Genomic DNA, 20,921 nt, shown 5'->3' with positions numbered 1-20,921 from the left:
CAAGTAAAACATAAAATGGAAACTTTAGACATAACCACTCCTATGGTCCACAAAACAATGACAATCAGTCTTACAGGCAAAACTACATGTACAATGAAAACTAAAACCCCTATAACTATTATACCGGTAGTCAACAATATCACAACGCTAACAATGGGAGATCCAACAAAAGTGAGATGAACCTACTTCTCAGTAGACTTATTGAACTTGCACGATAATTCAGCTATAGATTTAACTGAAAAGCTATATAGTACAGTACATTAAGCCATATACTTTAATTAAGGCCAATTAGAATAATAAGCATTTATTATAGTTGTTATTTTTATTTTTGTACAAAAATCACAATAGTATGTTTTCATTTTTTATTTACATTGCTTGCAAATGTCATTAATTACATGTATATTGTAATATACACTCTTTAAAAGTATACTGTAGTCAAGGCACTATTACATACATATTGCTATCAATGTTTTATGATACATAAAATTAGAACACATCTCATGAAACAGAAAAATTTAGATTTACTTCCCTTGTTCCATGTTTGAAACTCATTATTGTGTTTTAAGTTAAAGTAAAAGAAAGTTATATATTTATATATTATTTTGATTAAATGAAATAGAAAATATACACATTACACATATATATCAATGACTTATATGTCCCTGCATATATTAACAAAAAGATCTGTAATTAGTAATAATAATGAAGTTATTTCCCTTTCCCCATGTCCTTTGTAAATAGATAGATTTTTGACTTACTATATGAATATTGCCTATTGGAATATCCATGATTTAAATGAAGATAAATTTCAGGATGATTTGTTTATTGAAACTATGTTGAGAGAGTCTCCTGGAAATCTTCCAGGTTTTACATCTCCCTATATAGTTAAGGTTACAAGAGTGCAATTATTCTAAATGCATTTTCCATAGGGTACCAGTGGTGTTCCGTATTTTTTTTCTCAAAGACTACACAAACTAGGGAAAAACGGGTAGCAGTTCCTGTTACTAGAAATGCCAGTGTTGCAATACAACCAAAAAAATATATATGGTCATGCGGCAAAAATTGACTTAAAATGCAGTTGAAAAAGATCGTCTATTTTTTTCGCTAAATGAAAAAGGCATATTTCAAATGGCTCCCACGTGCAGAAATGGAAGATATTTTCTATACTTTGTAAAATGTGAATCTGATTTTCTGCATTTTTTAAACCTAATTGGATAAGCTTTCGATTAAAAGTAATTCCAATCCTGTATCATCCAATCAGAAGCTGTACATAATTCTATTTTGAGTACCATCTTGGGATAAAAAACTTGCCGGTAAAATGTAAACAAATAATTGCGCTCTTGTAACCTATAGCCTACTAAGGCAAAAAAAAAGGGGGAGACCATCAGGTGGCAAGCTTGTATTTATAAAAGCCAAATTTAGAAATGTAATTTCTGAAATAAAACAGAACATCTTCTCAATATATGGTTAAAAATAGATGGAACTTTCCTCAAGTTGGAGAAAGACATTTTTTTATGTTTTACTTACAATGTATATCAAACCATATATTAATAAGGATGTTTCTGAATTGACATTCACAAAAATGGAAAATGATATTTCTTTTTTTCTATCTAAAGGTGAGGTGATTTAAAGCGGTGATTTTAATGCACGCACAGGAGGGTTAAATAACTTAATTCAAAATGATGGTGTTAATGACAATTTTACACTGTCCAGTACCTGAAGATTATACACCTGATTTACCCTTAGACAGAAATCAATTAGATCAAAAAAACAATTTACATGGGAATCTACTAGTTGATATCTGTAAGTCCTCTCAAGTGAGAATTGTAAACGGAAGATTTCTTGGTGACTCACTTGGCTACTTTACATTTTGTAATAGTAATGGTAAGAGCACAGTAGATTATATGCTGACATCACATAATTTATTTTATACCATCAATAACTTTATGGTAAAACCACCTACTGATCTATCAGATCATTGTTTAATAGCATTGAATATTTTTAATTTTAAACACCCTAAAGAAATAAAGATGGAAGATCTATGGTCCCTTCCTGGTACTTTTAAATGGACCGATCAGAGCAAGGACATTTATATTGACGCTTTTTTAGAAGAAAACAGTGTAGAAGACATTCCATCTTTAAACAAACTAATTGACAATAATAGTTTTAATGATATTGATTTCTTAGTTACCAAAACTAAGGAAATCTATTTAGAAGCTGCAAAAAAATCAGTTTCTTTCAAAGCAAATTTTAAAAAATCCATCATGCAAAAACAAACAAAAAAGGCAAACCCTAAAAAATTATCGATGTCAAATGATTGCTTACTCCTTAGAAAAGAAGTTTGCTCCCTTGGAAATAGATTAGCTAAAGCACCCAATAATAATGCATTAAGATTGACTTATTGCAACTGTAAAAGAGAATACAATAAACTTAAAAATAAACAAGAAAAGGTTTTTTTTCAATCTTTGATAAAACAAATAAATGATATAAATCCAAAGAACACCAAAGAATTTTGGGGTAGCATTAATAATTACAAAATAAAGAACAATAACTGTGAGCCTGCTATTTCTGCCAAAGAATGGGAGGTTGACATTATAAAAATTTACTTGCTTCAAGTGAAAATGATAAAACTGATACTAATCAAAATATAGAGAACAAAGACCATAACTTTATTAATACATCCCTTAATGTCCCTATTACATGTAAAGAAATCAAAGACAGTGCATTAAGAAGTTAAAAAAGGAAAAATCTGGAGGTCCTGATCTGATTTAACGAGTTTCTAAAGGTAGGGTCAAACACTTTAGTTTTACTTCTGACAAAACTTTTTAATAAGATACTTAATTCAGAAAAATTTCCCAAAATTTGGAACATTTCTCTATTGACATCAATTTATAAATCTGGTGACCCATCTGATTGTAGGAATTATAGAGGTATAAGCATAACAAGCTGTCTTGATAAAGTATTTACCTCTATATTACAAAAAAGACTTAGTGATTTTCTTGAAACAAATAATTTATGATGTTCAAATCAAGGTAGTTTTAGAAAAAATTAAGGAACTGTAGATCATGTCTTTATTTTAAAAACAATAATAAACAAATATTTGTTTAAATGCAAAAAGAAACTATACGTGTGTTTTGTCGATTTTAAAAAGGCTTTTGACAGTGTCTGGAGATCAGCTCTCTTCTTAAAATTACAAGATAAAGGAATCCAAGGTAAATTTTATAACATACTGCATGACATGTACTCTAATATGTTATATTCATGTAAATATCCATACATGTGATGGACTGTGAAACTCAGATCAGGAGATTGGGAAATTTTGGTCAGGAGATTAGGACTCAAATCAGGTTTTTAATCGACATAAATTTTGTCGTAAATGTAACCGTGTGTGGTAAAAATTGTCTTTTAAAGTGTGTTTACTTCAACTTTCCATCCGAATGTATTATGTTTATAGTACCCTTGTACTTATCAAGTTTCTCTATCTTTATATTCTACATGTTCAATCTAACATTTTTTTTTTTTTTAGTATGTTCTTTAAATTTTTGAATTCATATCTTTTATATCATTAATCTATAGAACAATCATTGCAATCAGAACATTTGTTTAGCTATCTGCAATGGCAATTAGTGTTTATTTGCATATTCAAAAACTCATTCAAACTAGTAACAAGGGTCATAGTTATTATATAAATTTCAATTTAAGCCTTGAAAGGAAGTATAGAACCCTCAAATAATTTTCAAATTATTATTTTTTTATTTGTCCTAAGACATTTAATTATAGAATAACTAATCGAAGAATTCAAATAGAGAAAAATATTCAACGAGTGACCGAACAACACATTAATTCACGAATGCGCGTAGCGCATGAGTTAATTATCAGTGTTGTTCAGTCACGAGTTGAATTTTTTTCGATATTTGAATTCTTTATTAGTTATTCTTTTTATTACATTCGCAAATGGCTTTTTTTAATGAAATTAATGTAGAAAATGTAAGGAACTATATCTTTTTTCTACGCATTCACAATTTGTTTTGAACTGACGTTATCGACGTCTTGACAACGCCTATTGTTGTATGACATCAGAGAGTGAAATAACCACGTTTATTTCACATGTGAAATTATCGGTTTTTATTTGACTGGGAAATCAATGTAATTCAAAGCTACCAATGTAATAAAATCATTTAATTACCATCCTTTAATGATTATTTGTTCAATTTATATTTTATTTATATTCTTTTAAAAATTTTCATTATTTAAAGGAAAGTAACTTAAAACAGGATAAATCAAGGGAAGTTACCCAATAAATACACAAAGTTTTTATTACCCAACGTCAGTTAGCCTGAGGTAAAAATCGTTGATTACCAGTATGTTTGACACCCAAGCTGACAAGTGAAGCCATATAATTATGCATGTTAATTGATTTACAGGTAAAATATAACTTCAGGTAATGTCAGTTACACCAGATGATATGTTGGGCAGAAATTTTTCATTAATGAAAAATTTCATACACGGGATTTTTTTCTCTTCAACGGGAGGTCGGGAGGAGACCCCTGAAAACGGGATTATTGTACTCCCGTCGGGAGGTTCACATGTATGAATATCAGAATATGTTTACTAAGCCTTTTCTTGCTAATCAAGGAGTCAAACAAGGAGACAGTTTAAATCCTACTTTATTTAATATATTTGTCGATGACATAGGAAAATACTTTGATACCAAATCAACTAGTGCAGTTAATTTACATGATCAAAAATTGAACCATTTATTGTATGCTGATGATTTGTTATTGATATCTGAATCTGCAACTGGTCTCCAGAACTGTCTTGATTCTTTGCAAAAATATAGTGCTGAATGGAAACTGGATGTGAACTTCAAAAAAACAAAAATTATAATTTTCTCTAAAAAAAAGTAAATAAAGAAAATTTCTACTTTTATTACAGTTCTAATGCAATCAAAATCGTTGATTATTATTAATACTTAGCAGTTGATTTTCATAGCTCTGGAAAATTTATACAGGCAGTGTCAAGCCTCTCAGATAAAGCTAAAAAATGATATTTTGCATTGGTCTAAACTCCCATACAGTGAAAACTTGTCTCCAGCTTTTTAACTCAATGATAGTTCCTATTCTAACTTATGGATCAGAAGTATGGATATCAGAATTCAAACCAAATTTTGAAGCATTAGACAAAAGTAAATTTGAAAAAACACAAAACTCCATATTTAAAAACATACTTGGGGTTCATGGAAAGTCTTCTGATCTAGCAGTGCGGTGCGAATTGGGTGCATTACCTATTAGCATTAAATGTTATCAACTTATGTATAAATACTATGTGCGTCTCAGTGATATTGGTGAGCAGTCTGGTGGTCCACATGAAATTCTCAAGGCTGCTTTTGAAGTGGACAAAACTCTAACAAGTAGAGAAAATTCATGGTCTAATAAATTATCTGAATTATCAAAATATATTGGAATATCCTTAAACAAGCATTGTAATATTAATTTCAAACAGAAACTAGAAGATTTCTACAAAAACAAAATTATATTTGAACTATCTAAAATAAAAGATGAAAACTTTTATTTTTTAGTAAAATTTATACTAAATGTATACAACAAGAATATTTAAACTTAATGTTCCTAAATATCTCAGAAAAAAACTCATCAGATTAAGAATAAGTGCACACCCATTAGCAATAGAAACTGGTAGGTATGCAAGACCAATAATACCCTCTAATGAGAGATTTTGTAAATTTTGCACAGGACAAATTGAAAATGAGATACATTTCTTGATTGAATGTTCTCAATATAACAAAATTAGATCTAAATATAAAATCAATGAAATAAATTCAAATAATTCGAATGAAAATGTAATCAAAATATTAAATCCCAATTCTGAAAAAGAACTAAAATCAATTTGTATGTATATTGAAGAAGCTCTTGATTTGAGAGACCACCGGATTTCATCGGATAATAATCCTTTACAGCCGCTTGTGCATATACACATATATCTTATATATAGGTGACTGTGTTTTTAAGTAAAATTATGAAAACTTAGAATAATCATGATGTATATGTGTATGGTATCATGAAGAAATCTGAATGTTATGGTATCCACAGACCATATCTAGAATTGACTTATGACTTGTTGTTACATTGATCTTTATTTCATTTTTAGTAGATGTTATTGTTGAATATATTATTGTCTGTACTTGGATCACGCCTCTATTGTGCTCTTTCCAATAAAATATTGAATTGAATTGAATTGAATATTACAAAATTGTTGGACATGTTTTGACCATATAGATGTATAGTTCTTTGGGAAAAGTTTCTTTAAATAATATAAATATGTGCCCTTTTGTACTAAGAAGTGGTTTTTACAAAAAAATATTTTTTTATCACTGAAATGTACCCCTCATAAAAAGGAAAGTCATTACATTGACGGGTTACACCTCATTTGTGAGGTTGTTCCCAACCTGTTTATATGAAAAGTGTTCATAAGAATTATATTTATAAAAAAGCTAACTATGTACCAAAATGCTGAAATTAAATAATGTGTCAACGAAGTTACTGACTGCAAGAGTAAACTGCAACGATAAAATATTTCCATGTACAAACCTCTGCCAGGGACGTAAAACGAACAAAAAAATAGTGTGTCACGTGATCAGTACGTGGGTCTACTCGAAAAGAATAGTAATTAAGCTGGTTCTCGGCTGACTACTACACTTTGTTCATAGTTTGAGTGAAGCCAAGGACGTATGTTACTTATACGTCCTTGGTGCATATCATATAAGAAGTCAGTTGCTGTATGAACCATAACATTTAAATTATTTCCATATTCTAAATATTTGAAAATTTATTTCAATTTTTAATCGAATGAGATATATTATATTGATATTTAGTCCGTGATATTGTATAAACCTGGGACTATTATACTGATTAGTATAATAGTCCCAGTATAAACTTACCAAATATGTCAAATAGTTGACTTATAGGTGCAATGGGCTGTGTGCAACATTAACTATTTACCAACTGTAGTGGTGTTTTATTTATTGATACATGTTCAAAAGCTACTATTTTAAACTAATTGCTTACTTATTTTCGAGCAAACCAACGTTATATATATTAATTATTATAATATTAATTATTTAGTAATTATCATTGCCTAAATTCAGTCATCTGTACATAATTAAATGTTTCCTTATGTTTTAAGGTGTATATAGTTGATACAATTATACCCTATGGGTAGTGCTCCACAATTAATGGAGGTATATACAATATACAAGAAACTGAACTGCTAATCAAAATTTTTAATATTTCTTTCATCAAGCTTCCATTAGCTAATCAATTAGTATAACGATCAAAAGACAATTGTTTATAGGATAAGATCTGGGAATATTATACTATTAGTATATAGTCCCAGCGGTCTCTAAAAACACCGCAAAGGAGCTCCTTTGTGCACAAAGGGCCATAAAGGAGTATGATAAGTGCACAAAGGACCTGAAATTGTTTAATAAACGGGGGGAACGTGATTTCTTACGAAAAAAAAATAAAGCTAACACTGTTTGTCAAGATTTCAACTTCACAGTTTATAAGTTTTGTATTACATGTATGAGGACTTGATTGCGCCTGAGACTACTATAACTAATTAACCGGAAGTGGCCAATTATATCCTAGTTTACAAGCAAAAGTATACAGAAACTATATATTTTTGGAATCAGTGTGAGAGAAACTATTATACGAGACCGGAAGTGACATTTACTTCACCGGAAGTAGCTAATTATCTCCCTTATTTCACTCAGAAGTATATAGAAACCACTTATTTATCGCATCAGTATGAAGAAACTGATGATAAGATGCCAATTTTAACTTTGAGTTAACACGAACTAGCTTCTTTCCAATAAATTTAAAAATTGCTGTGGAAAGACCTTCAATTGTTCTCTGAACAATTGGTTTTTAATTTCTTTCAAGTTTGTTAAAAATTATGTTTACTTTCAAAGCAATTTTAAACCTTAAATTACATATTTTATTTTCATCAGCATTGCTAAGGAAATTGAACTCATTCTTATTTTTTTATCAATTATCTAAATATAATTATGATAAATCTAATTAACAAGCTACTTAGCGTCGTAGATGATTCATTATACGGTATTTATTTCTTTTCGTTTTATTAATAGTTAATCATTTGCAAAAAATCTACTTGCTATTGCCAGTATTTCTTTTCAATTGTTTGAAAAGTCTAAATTTTGATATTGCGAATATTAAAATTTTCGAAATGATATATGATTTTGTCAATTTATATATAACCAATTATGTGTGAATTTTGTTCAGACATACATAGCAGAAAGTAAATTTCGGAAACTACTTGTTAAAATAATTAATTTCATTTCAATATCCAATTTTATTTCAAATTTTGATTATCCATTAATCAGGCTAATAAAATACAAATAAATGAATTGAGAAGATGGATATATGTCAGTAACAAGCAACCCAACGACACAAATAACCAAAAGACAGCTCTACATACTTTTTTTTATTGTGCCGTATATACTTTTTTGTCAGTCTGATTATGATTCGTCAAGTAAGGAAATTTCGGTAAATACTTTGTTTTTGTGCAGAATAAAATTTGATAAAACAAAGTGTATATTGAAATTTCTGAAATACGGATTGAAAAATTCAAATTAATTTCCTACCTTTAGAATTACTGCCATACCGTTCCCCTTGGTGCCTTTAGAAACGTTTTCGTCATAGCAATTTAAGATTCGTCAAGTAAGAAAATTTCGGTAAATTAATACTTTGTTTTTGTGCAGAATAAAATTTGATAAAACAAAGTATATATTGAAATTTCTGAAAAACGGATAGCAAAATACAACCCCATTTCCTACCTTTAGAATTACCGTTCCCTTTGTGTCTAAGAAACGTTTTCGTCATAGCAATTTATGATTCAAGTAAGAAAATTTCGGTAAATACTTTGCGTTAGACAGCGTTTTTTCAAAGCCGGACAGATTACTCTGCACAAAGTACATTAAAGACAATGTCACAGATTATACCAAAAACAAGCTGCCTCTAACATCTAGTCAAAGATCGTAGATTATGTCCGACGTTTTAAACGACAATGGCATAGCAACAGCTGATGACACCATAGATTTCGACACCAAGTCCAATGAACTTTTTAACAGCTTTCCGTGTTTTGCCAATTTTTATGAGATGAGACTTAAAAACCGTTTGTTCAATTATGTTAATCAACCCTATCGCAAATATGACTCTAACAGACTCTGGACCAACAATAACTGTGAGTCGATGAATCACCGCTTTAAGGTAGCACTGAATTGGAAACCTCACCAATTACCGGAACTGCTAGAGAAAATTTACAATGTAATCCAACTTCACCACACAGATGTAAGACGAAGTACAGTTGGCAACGGTAATTACGAACTTTTTGGAAATTTCAAGAAACACAAAATACAACATTCCAAATGGCACAGTCTTTCCCAAATTGAAAAAGAAGTGCTTTACAGAAAGCTTGCCAGTGACAAAAAGTTCAGTGACAATATGTTAAGAGCGGCAAATGGTTTTGCGATACCGAAGGACAAGTTAAACGTCTAGCCAAGAAGCCTGGGCAACGTCACCGGCCAAGGTCAGCTATCCTTTATAATTTTCGCAGTTTTGGTAAATGCTTTACCCTTGAAAAATTTCAACAATAAAATATTAAGAATAATAATTGACATTTTTATCATTTATATTATTTTTTAACTATGTAAAAATTTACATACATGAGCCATCAATTAACCCGGATATAAAGTCGGTTCCGAACCGATACCGGTGAAAACACCAAATCGTACATTATTAAAATCGCAATTTTTATTGAAATTGTTTGGTTTTTTTTTTAAATCTTTCTTCAGGCATTATAATATTTTTATGCTTTGAAAGGAATTTCAGGTCCTTTGTGCTCTTATAAAACTCCTTTGTGCTCCTTTGTGCACAAAGGAGGTCCTTTGCGGTGTTTTTAGAGATTCATTGAACACGATGATTTGAAATTTGTACTTAATCTGTGTCAAGTGCCGGTTGGCACGCGCTAATTAACAAGTCTTTAACTTCAAAATCAAAATATCTATTGATACTAAATTTCATATTTATTGTTTATATGCTTATATCTTCTTTTATTCATGTTATTTGTGCTCCTAAAACACCGTTCAAGGAACCCCCCCCCCCCCCACCCTCTTCAAGTGTCCTTAGTGCAAACACTTTGTTCTTGATGCACTATGAAGACTTAGTCCTTTGCGGTATTTCTTTCTACACATCGCTATGCGGAGTCATTCTTTTTTTATAAAGATATTGAGTAAAACAAAATAATTTTTGGTAAAGATAATTTCCTGTAAAAAATGACGGTCTTGTAATCGGCGAGGGACGTTTGCGCTTTTTCATAGGACATTTGCGCATTTTTAATGGACTTTTGCGCTTCAATTCATAGAACATTTGCGATTTTTTAAATATGGACATTTGCGAATTTTGTATAGGACATTTGCGCTTTTACAATATTTTCTGTATGGATAAAAGTTAAACAGTAATTCCATTGCAAATTCGTGTTTAAAAGTCATGTCATAGCACATTGATATATAGAGATTAATACATGACCTTTTCCATATCGGCACGGGTATCATCCCGAGACCCCCATGTCAGCCCGAGACGTAGTCGAGGTGCTGATATGGGTCGAGGGATGATACCCGGGCCGATATGGAAAAGGTCTTGTATTAATCTCTTTATCATATACTTCCGAAAATAGAGAAGATTAACACAGGAAGCTGATATGGATTTTCTGCCAGGGCCGATACGGCCATATCAGCCCGGATAGTGACGTCATTGGGCTGATACGGGGTTATCAGACCGGGTGTGCAAATACGACTTGTTTTCTTCCGGTCGTTACACATATGCAATAAGCACTGTATTAGGCATGAAGTATATGATAAAGTTATATATACCTAAAAGTAAACATTATAAAGTTTAGTTATCACAGGTAAGTTTTTGCTTTATACCTGAAGCCCATATTTAAGTCTCTATATCTTATAATTCTTGACTGAGATGCCTGTTCATCAATATAACGAATTTTAATGTAATTAAGCGACTGTTGTTCAATGATAAAAATCCATAGTGGCATATGCATTTTGTCCTCTTTACTTTCTCTTTAACTTTAAACTCTATATTTAAGACTGTGTCAATGTGAACTAACTAACGACAAATATAAGTTGAATTTATTTACGTAACTCATTAAAATTACAGATAGACGGCTATAGATAAAAAGAGCAAATGTCCGGTCAATTTACTACAGGTGTATCAAAATTTAAAGCGCAAATGTCCATATTGTTTGTAGAGCATCGTGTTACAGGTAAAAAAGCGCAAACGTCCTGTGCCCCTTGTAATCATTTCAGTTTTCACATCTCAGCTGACACTCTTTTATTTACAACGAAAGATTATAAAAAAAACCTGTGGTTGGTGTAGAGGTAAATTCAAGCTAATGCCACATTCAAGATGTTTTTTCTAACGGTTCCTTAAAAAGGAGGGTCTGGATGGGGGTTTACAGAATAGAGAATATTGGGTAAAAAGTGCCGAATAAAGGCAAAACAAATTTAATGAATACAGAAAATTCGGAAAAAAAATAACGAATAGAGAATGATAGAGTGCTAATATATAAAGAATAAAGAAAATGACTGAAAAAAATAATAGAATACAGTGTTGGAGGACCCCCATCCAGACCCTCATAAAACTGACACAAATTTCTTACATCTATTTCATTTTCACACCTAACAGTTTCTGGGTATATACACATGGTGGTAGGCGTACGCCTGCAAAGATTAAGTAGGTCTGAAAATATTAATCTGGTAATTGAGATTAAATACAAATAAAAATATGAAGATGTTAAAAATATTTACACCTTTTTCAATTATAATGTTCTATATATTTGCTAGATAAAAAGAAGACAAAATTTAAACTTTGATGTCATATTTGGTTTTATTGAAAAATCCTTAGTTGATGCCGTGTAACAAATGAAAGGGGACACATACTTTCATCCTTATATCACTTAGGGAATACAAGTACATGTGCTTGCGTTGTTGTAGTAATAATAATAAGATTTATACTCTGGATTCATAGCAAACTTAAAATCCCTGTGATGATAAAATGCTTTCTTTCAAATTGTTTCTCATCAAATAATTCAAAGCCTATATGACACTAATCATCATAAAATTTCAAATTATTTTCCAAGGGCTTTTTCCTTACGTGTACAATTGGATAATATTTTCTAAGATATTTGTGACTTTCATCCTAATAATATCAAATATGTGTGACTTTTCCCGCATCATACATGTATATCATATATGGACACATTTTTTCCCGTTAATTCTCTGAATATACTGATCAGTATTTTAAAAGAAATATTTCTACTCTGCTACACGTTTTTGCATTAAAAACTCGCATTATTATTTGGTTGAGAAATATCGGGTTGTTATAATTTACTATTTCTATAGAATTTGTAAAGATTTAAAAAAAATATTAGAAGATGTACCTTAAATACTGTATTTTGAGTTCAATATATATCTTGACTTGTCAATTCAATTCAATACTTTATTTACACTCAGACACAAACTATGTGTTACATCAGGATAATACAATAAATGACAAATAGACAGGAAAATAGTAACAAAATTATACTATTAAAAGATCATAGAACTTATATATAATGTACACGTATCTTACTATATGAGAGTAGAAAGTTTCTTGATAAATATAGATAAATTATGCAATAGCTGACAATGACATAAGGACAGCATCTTTTGCATTTTCAGAACAGATGGGTATGTTGTATAATAATTCGGTATATTTTTTCCCGAAGTTCAATGATAGAAGTATTATTACATGCATATAAATAATGATATTCATCACCAACACATTCATTACATAATGGACATATACGATCGGTTCTAGCGAGGTTGTACCATCTGCCAGTTTCCAAATGAATTTTGAGATTGCATGTTCTCAGTTTCGAAATCCAGATTCTTTTATCCTCTGGAAGACGAAGTAAATAATTTTCAAGACCGAGCTGAGCTTTAAATAACTAATAATATTCGTCACGAGACGAATTATCAATATTACTAAACCACTTTTGAAGAAACTGATCCTGAAGAATCTGTTTTATTACAGGTTTTATAGTTAAATAATCAATGTATTGGTTGAAAAACATATAACCTAATCCTGAGTTGTCAAATATAGATTTCACAAATGACACCCATTTAAATTTACAAATATCATCGCTATGTAATTTAAAAATAAGCTTATACATAGAGTTACTAACTTTGTTTTCATTTTTAGCCATTCTACTCCAAAACGACCATACTCTTAATTTTACTTTTATTTCTAATGGAAACCTTCCTAGTTCTCCATATACCATACAATTTTTCTGATCCATACAATAAAATAGAATCTACAAGATTATAAAACAATTTTAGTTGTAAATCAATGGGTAAATGTAAATTTCTAATCTTTGTATATGCAGCAAAAAGTGCTTTTTGCGATTGTTCCACAAGTTTTTTCTTTACATAAACAAATGACCCATTATAATTTAGCAAAAGACCAAGGTATATGTATATATATATAGCTATCTAAAATTTCAAGAGATGTACCATTAAGTTTAAAATCAAAATCCATTCTTGCTTTACTTTTTAAAAATCATCACTTTAGTTTTACCAATATTCACACTAAGTTTCCACATAGTACAATAATTTTCAAAAACTTTGAGAGCTTTTTGCATTTCATCATAATCATCAGCAAAAATTATAGTGTCAACTGTATACAAAAATTTCCAAAAATACATGTAATTTATTATAACATCATTATAACATTTTTCTTTAATTAATTCTAGAGGCAAGACATTAAGATCTCTGAAGTAGTCTTCTAAGTCATTTAAGAATATGGAAAACAAAAAAAGGGGAAAGATTTTCACCCTGACGAACTCTAATCATACACGGGAAAAAATCTGATCTCGTATTATTGTATTGAACACACGATGAAAACCGCTATAAATAGAGAATGTAATTGGCTTTGAACTAGCTTTCAGTAACTGCGAGTACTCTTATAAATATCTATGCGTTGTATCTATTGTTTTTGTGTTTAGTTGGGGTTTTTTTTTTGCTGTTGCTTCGTACCGATCTATTGAGTTTAGTCATTTGCAACTGATTTTTAGTTTGTTCTAATGTTTTTCTTTTACACTTATGTCCAAGGTTATTAAAACAAACATTTTTAACCCTGACACTTTCTATTTGTGCCTGTCCAAAGTCAGGAGCCTGTTATTCAGAAGTTGTCGTTGGTTCATGTATGTCATGTTTGTTTTTCGAAAATTGTTTTATTATAAACTAGGCCGTTAGTTTTCTCGTTTGAATTGTTTCACATTTTGTCATGTTGGGGCCATATGGCTATACGGTATGGGTTTCGCTCATTGTTGAAGGTCGTACCGTTACAACAGTAAACTATAATTTCTTACATTCACGTCATTTGATAGTTATCTCATTGGCAATCATACCCGTGACATGTTCTTATTTTCATATAACATGTATAAACAAAACTTTTTCTGATTAGACTGAACTATAAATGTACCATAGTCATTGCCCCCCGATGGACATTAATTGGAATAAAAAAAATTTATATTGTATTGTATCGTATTGTATTATAGCGGTATTGTATTGTATTACTAGTCTATCGTATTATATAATCTTATTGCATTGCATTATATTGTTTGCATTGCATTAGAGAGCTACCATTTGATTTTTATGGGGTGGGGCTAGGATGAAAAATTTTGTCCTGTATTTTTTTTTTAATTGTAATCTCTGTCCTGCCTTTTTTTTTATTAGTTTATCCTGACTTTTTTTACATAAATTGTCATCCTGTCTTTTTTTGCCATGTTGATCATCCTGCCTTTTTTTTTACTCAAAACTCCTGTCCTGCCTTTTTTTCAAATTTCATCCTAGCCCACCCCCAATAAAAATCAAATGGTAGCTCCCTTATTGCATTGCATTGCGTTGCGTTGCGTTGCGTTGCATTGCATTGCATTTATTTGTTTTGTTTTGTTTTGTTTAACAAATATTTGAGGTTGAATCAAAATATCGTGTTCCTCTCTGAACGTCATACTCTCCATTTCACTATTGGATTGCATTGCTCAGTTTGCATAATAGTCCCAGATAATGATTGAATTGCTTTGCATAATGATTGCATTGCTTTGTAATGTATCGTTTTGCATTGCACTGTATTGCAACGGTTTTTTTCCCCAATTCAATTCAATTTATTGTATTTATATTTTTCATTGCATTGCACTGCACTGCATTTATGATCACAATTTAAAGCAAAGTATAAAGTATCCTTGTATCAAGATGTTAGTTCTTTCGAAATACGGAAATTAACATGGACGTTGTTTTGGACTTTAAAATATATCAAGTCATTCGGAACTCCTAGTGCACAAAAAGTTCGAATGGAATGTAAACAATAACATGCTGAAAACTACTTCCCATAAAAAATGCAGTTTTATTCGGAAGAAACAAACTCTCATATTTATTGCCTTATTCCTAAATGTGATTCTTTTCATCTATTTTGCATTCATTCAAAGCGCTTTGCCAACAGACGACAAAAACGGACTAAAATATCCCGAAAAAATCGGTAAAAAGTTTATCATCGAAGAAATAACGATAATAATTAGGGAATTTGAAGATTTTGAGAATAGCTTAGAGGATGACATCAAACATTATCATCAGATATTTGGACAAAAGATTGACATTTTAATTATTGTGGACAAAAAACCATATCCACCCTTAAAACTAAACCTAACTGAAAATGTAAAGTTAATGAGTTTAGCTTTCGATTTGAACATTCCATCAGGTTCAGAAAACATTATTGCATACATTAGAACCAATACTGTGCTGTTTGTTTCCGATGGTTGTAGGATAGCAAGCTTGTCCAATTTTAAGCTTGTGCTTCAAAAATTCACTTTTCAAAATCGAGTGAGGGCATATGCAATACAAACTGGGAGTGCAAAGTTGAGTTGCCCAGGCATTCAAATTGATATGAAAAGGTGGACTGTTAAGATTGAAGATTTCAAATGGATTGAAGGACTGTGTGATTTTATTGATGGCGATCAAGCAATACTTATGAAAACAGATGATTTAAAAAAATTAGCCAGTCCATTCACAAGACCAGTACAAAAATCATTGTATTTTCAATTTGCTTTAAAGAAATGGAAAAGTTTAGTATATGACAAGCAAGTTTTTTTACCACGACAGGGCTTGCAAGATTCAATGAGTCAATATCAGCATAAACATTTAGAAAAATCAAGACTTGAAACGACATATAAAAAGTTTGGAATGCATGAGATAATATATAATCGCAATAAACATAATTATATTGGATGTACAAGAGATACTGAAAGATGTTTCGGATCAGTTGTAAATGATGTTCCTGATTATATTTACCTAAATAAATGGACTCCACCATGTTGTTTAAAAGCCATTCGAGAAACTGCCTTACATGTCTTTCAGACACTAGAAAAAAACTCAGTCAGATATTGGTTAGAAGGAGGAAGTCTGTTGGGAGCAGCTAGAAATGGAGATATTATTCCATGGGACTATGATGTTGATATTGGCATCTACCAAAATGATATTCCCAAATGTAAAGAAATACTGAAAGCAAAAGAACAGCAGTATGTTGATGATGGAGGTTTCTTATGGGAAAAGGGAATCGAAGGAGATTTTTTTCGTGTGCATTATAGTGATATTAACAGGAATCATGTTGACATTTTCCCATTCTACTCAAAGAAGGGAATAATGACTAAAAATACTTGGTTTAAAACCCACCCTCAAGATACTGAGTTTCCTGAACATTATCTCAAACCTTTAATAACAATTCCTTTTATTGGCAGGAACGTTTCTGCTCCAAATCATATTAAAGATTTTCTAGAGTTAAAGTTTGGAAAAGGTGTCATAGAAAATCCAAAATATCCAAACTCAAAACCAGTATATTGATGTATTGTTTATCTACTCATTCAAGACAATGCTCAGTTTGTAATCGAGATTTTTTTTAATTTAAATGTGAGAAACATAAACTATGCATTGTACATGTTGTACAATACGTATGAAACTTAATATACATGTATATTTTAATTTATAGCCACAAAACGACAATACTGTCAATACCATAACACATAGTACATGTACACACATTATTAAAGACAAGTCAAAGACAAAATATGCTTAGTCTCTCTTAAATTTATTCTCAACTTTTTCGACTCCTGCAATTTATAGCCTGGCATATTGCTGTATAGTATACTCATAGAGTAGGCATTTGTCTGTTGTTGAAAACTACAAGTGGCAGATTCCATAAAGAAAAGAAAATTTCCGTCAAAAAGAACAAATTAATAAAAATAATACTAACTGTTATTTGAATGATAATATGTGAATGTTTTATTGAATAGTAATGTTAAATAAAGCAAGAAAACCAATTATTGGATATGATTGTTTCCATTAAAAGTAGAAATGATCAAAACAAGTTGAAAAATGTGAAATGTTTGACGGAAATTACTTCCCATTTTTTGACACAAGGTTTATGTGTTACAATGCTTTAAATTGACACTGGTATAATGGTTTTTATTAGTGTAGTCTGATTATTCAAACATCCCTGTTTCCAAATCTTTTGCTTTTCTTTTGTTAAAAACATCTGTGATATATATTTTTTTCAATTTCAAATACCTTGCTTATTAGATGCTCGTCTGTCAATAAATGTTATGATAGCAACATGTTCATAAAATCTTGCCACATCATTGTAGGTACTTATATAAGCCTGTTAGAATTGTATTTCATAATGTACATTAAACAGACACATTTTGGATCTTTCAATTTACTGTATTCAATCAATAGTTTTATCAAATCTGTTGCTAACATAAGTTCTGTCAAACTTGTCATCTTATGTTAGCAACATTTGGATGTGCTACAAATTAGAGTTATCTGTCCTGGGTTGAAATCGTGTTAAATGTCAGGCGGCGTTATTTTGCAGGAGTTCTAAATATGACTTTCAACTAGGATAAGATCTCCAATGTTAGTTAAAAATCTCAAATATATATTGTCTGTCAAATTTATTTATGTTAGCACAATCTTATGTTAGCAACAAGTCCGTCAATATCTTATGTTAGCAACATATTTAGTCTGTCAAATCTTATGTTAGCAACAATAATGTCCGTCAAATCTTATGTTAGCAACAAAAAAGTCCGTCAAATATTATGTTAGCAACAAAAAAGTCCGTCAAATATTATGTTAGCAACAAAAAAGTCCGTCAAATATTATGTTAGCAACAAAAAAGTCCGTCAAATTTTATGTTAGCAACAACTTCATTTCTGTCAAATCTTATGTTAGCAGCATTGTTCATGTCTGTCAAATCTTATGTTAGCAACTCCAAGATAATCCTTTTTTAAAGTTGTTACAATTCCTTTTTTATTGGTGCAGATGTTAAGAAATATTTTATTCCAATTTGCCTTTCATATTTAAGCAAGATATACATCCAAACCTTGAAAATACTGAAGATATCAGGATTGTTTGTGTTGCTCACATAAGAATTTTCCGTCAAAATGTCTGTCAATTTTGTTATGATAGCAACATTTTTTTAAGGTGTCCTTTATTTAAAAAATATAAAGTGAATAGATCTATTTTTTGTCAAAAAGTGTTTACTTATATAAGTATAACATGTATTCCAAAACAGAACCTTATTGGTGTTGATTTTGTTAAACATAATTTTGGGAATTTTTCAACTTTCTTATTTGGAATCTGCCAAGTAGGGTGAACTTTAGATGTTTTTTTTATCATTTGTGTCTTTAAGCCTGCATTTCATTCATGTAAAATGTATGCCCCTCATCTCATTTTATTCATATTAAAATACTGCACTTCATGTATACATGTACATGTATATAATAGAAAAACAAAGAATATGGGGTATCCATCCATGACACAAAAATCAGTTCATGCACAGCAAAAAAAACACACAAAAATCAAAGGAACAGCCCTTTTATCGCTGTTCTTCATCTCAGTCACAGTGAGGCCTTCAACACGGAGCAAATAAAACTCACCTCACTGCAAGTTTAAGACGACCCCTAGCACCGGCTTCAGCAGGATTTTTTGCAAAAATAATTTGGATAGACTTTGTAAGATGTAACACCACCTAATTGGGCCTAGTAAAAAAAAAACACACTAGAAAGTAGTACATATTTAAAACAAAATTGTTCCTACGCATAAGGGTAAATCAAACTATGTAGCATATATTTTAGTAATTGAGGTATCAGATGAAAGGTGAAGGACTAGTGTAGAACACACAATTTACTGATAATTTTGAATAATACAAAAATGTATGAGTGAATTCTAAAATTGAGGGCATATATAGCCTGTTTCTCAGATATAAAGTGCCTGGTTTGGTGTATCCAAATATATATGTATAGGCAATTAAGGGAACAGCTCAGTTTTTCCTACTTGATCAACTAGATATAAAATAAGAGTGGTATGATTGTCAACTAAAAAAACTATCCAAAAGAGTCCAAATGTAGCAGATTTAAGCAACTATAGGTACAGGTAACTAACTGCAGGGCTTTTAGAAATGAGCAGAACTCAGCTTTAAAAGGCCTGGAGATAACAAAATGTGAAACAGTTCAAAAGAAAAAACCAACAGCTAGGTTCATGATTTGACAGACATCAACCAATAACAACCACTAAATAACATGCTCATAACTTGGGACAAGCACATATAAAATATGGCAGGTTTAACATGTTGCAAGCACTCAGCTCTCTCCCAACTTGGGATAGCAGTGGAACAGCACAACATAAGAACAAAATGTAAAAATCAATTTGAAAGGCTTGACTCATCAGATCAGCACAAAGCACATAAAACAACTAACATAAACTGAAAAGACACAAAGTACTGATCTAAGAATACTCACAGTTACTGAAATCTAGTTCAAAGCCAATGATACCTAATAAATAAATCATGTTCTCCCAGACTAAAGTACATGTATCAATCAGTACACATCCAACAGATTTAGTGTTAAGACATTATAAACAAGTCTGAGAAAAGCATGACCTTGTACAGTGCCAAAAGCACAGAAAATCAGGAGGATGCATGACCATATGTTTTCATAAATGTATAGCAATTAGTCATGTTTTAAGTTATCTAAAAAAAAATCAGTTAGTACTGATAATACAATTTTCAAAGATCTTAATTTGGTGATAAATTGAATTCTTGTAAAATAAAACCTTTTTTAAAAGACCAATGAGTTTACGTGAATTGTATTTAAATTTACAGGCTTTATAAACAATATTACCATACATGTACCAATTTGGATGTGATGTGTTGTTTTCGATAGGAATTTTACAGGTACATGTACATCTACAGCCAAACTTCAAAAAAACAAATCTTTGTATCTGTGAACAAATTTAGTAAAAGTTTTACTGGTAAGTAACATATGTATAAACACTAAATAAGAAGATCAATGTATAAGTCAATAAGCATTCTTTCAAAGAAATATCTAAAGCATGAATATCTAGAAATCACTTTAGTTGTGACTATATCTTCATTATAGGTATTTAAATAAACTCTATATTGGCCAAGTGGACGTCAGTTTTCAAAAAAACAAGATCAGATTATGACCACAATGTAATTTGGAGGAAGAAACAGAAAAATTGCATACAGAGACAGCCATTGTTTAATTCCTGTGTTGAGAAAAGCACATCACCATTAACAAATATCCAACAATTAATAGAAATACGTCCCCGTACAGTAACTTGAATCTTGTGATAGCCTTGCTTGAATAAAGGACTGCAGTCACTATGTACCATGCTATACATTGAATTAAACTTATCTGTTAAATTC

At 30.6% G+C, this 20,921-nt stretch overlaps 1 protein-coding gene across 1 annotated transcript; it reads left to right on the top strand.

The window, feature by feature from the left end:
* The first annotated feature begins 15,473 nt into the window (after positions 1–15,473).
* Positions 15,474–17,525, top strand: LOC127735445 (ribitol 5-phosphate transferase FKRP-like). The gene has a single exon (XM_052245608.1). The coding sequence runs from the start codon at positions 15,518–15,520 to the stop codon at positions 17,039–17,041; it is 1,524 nt and encodes a 507-aa protein (XP_052101568.1). The 5' UTR covers positions 15,474–15,517; the 3' UTR covers positions 17,042–17,525.
* The last annotated feature ends 3,396 nt before the right edge of the window (positions 17,526–20,921 follow it).

This window comes from Mytilus californianus, unplaced genomic scaffold (genome assembly GCF_021869535.1).
Source record: "Mytilus californianus isolate M0D057914Y unplaced genomic scaffold, xbMytCali1.0.p SCAF_3, whole genome shotgun sequence".
NCBI classification, from domain to species: domain Eukaryota; kingdom Metazoa; phylum Mollusca; class Bivalvia; order Mytilida; family Mytilidae; genus Mytilus; species Mytilus californianus.
Note: the sequence above shows the minus strand (reverse complement) of the source record. Positions and strands in the feature narration are given on the sequence as shown.

What these genes read in the sequence shown, in the direction of transcription:
- LOC127735445 (XM_052245608.1), top strand. Translation starts at nt 15,518, where the DNA reads ATGCTGAAAACTACTTCCCATAAAAAATGCAGTTTTATTCGGAAGAAA.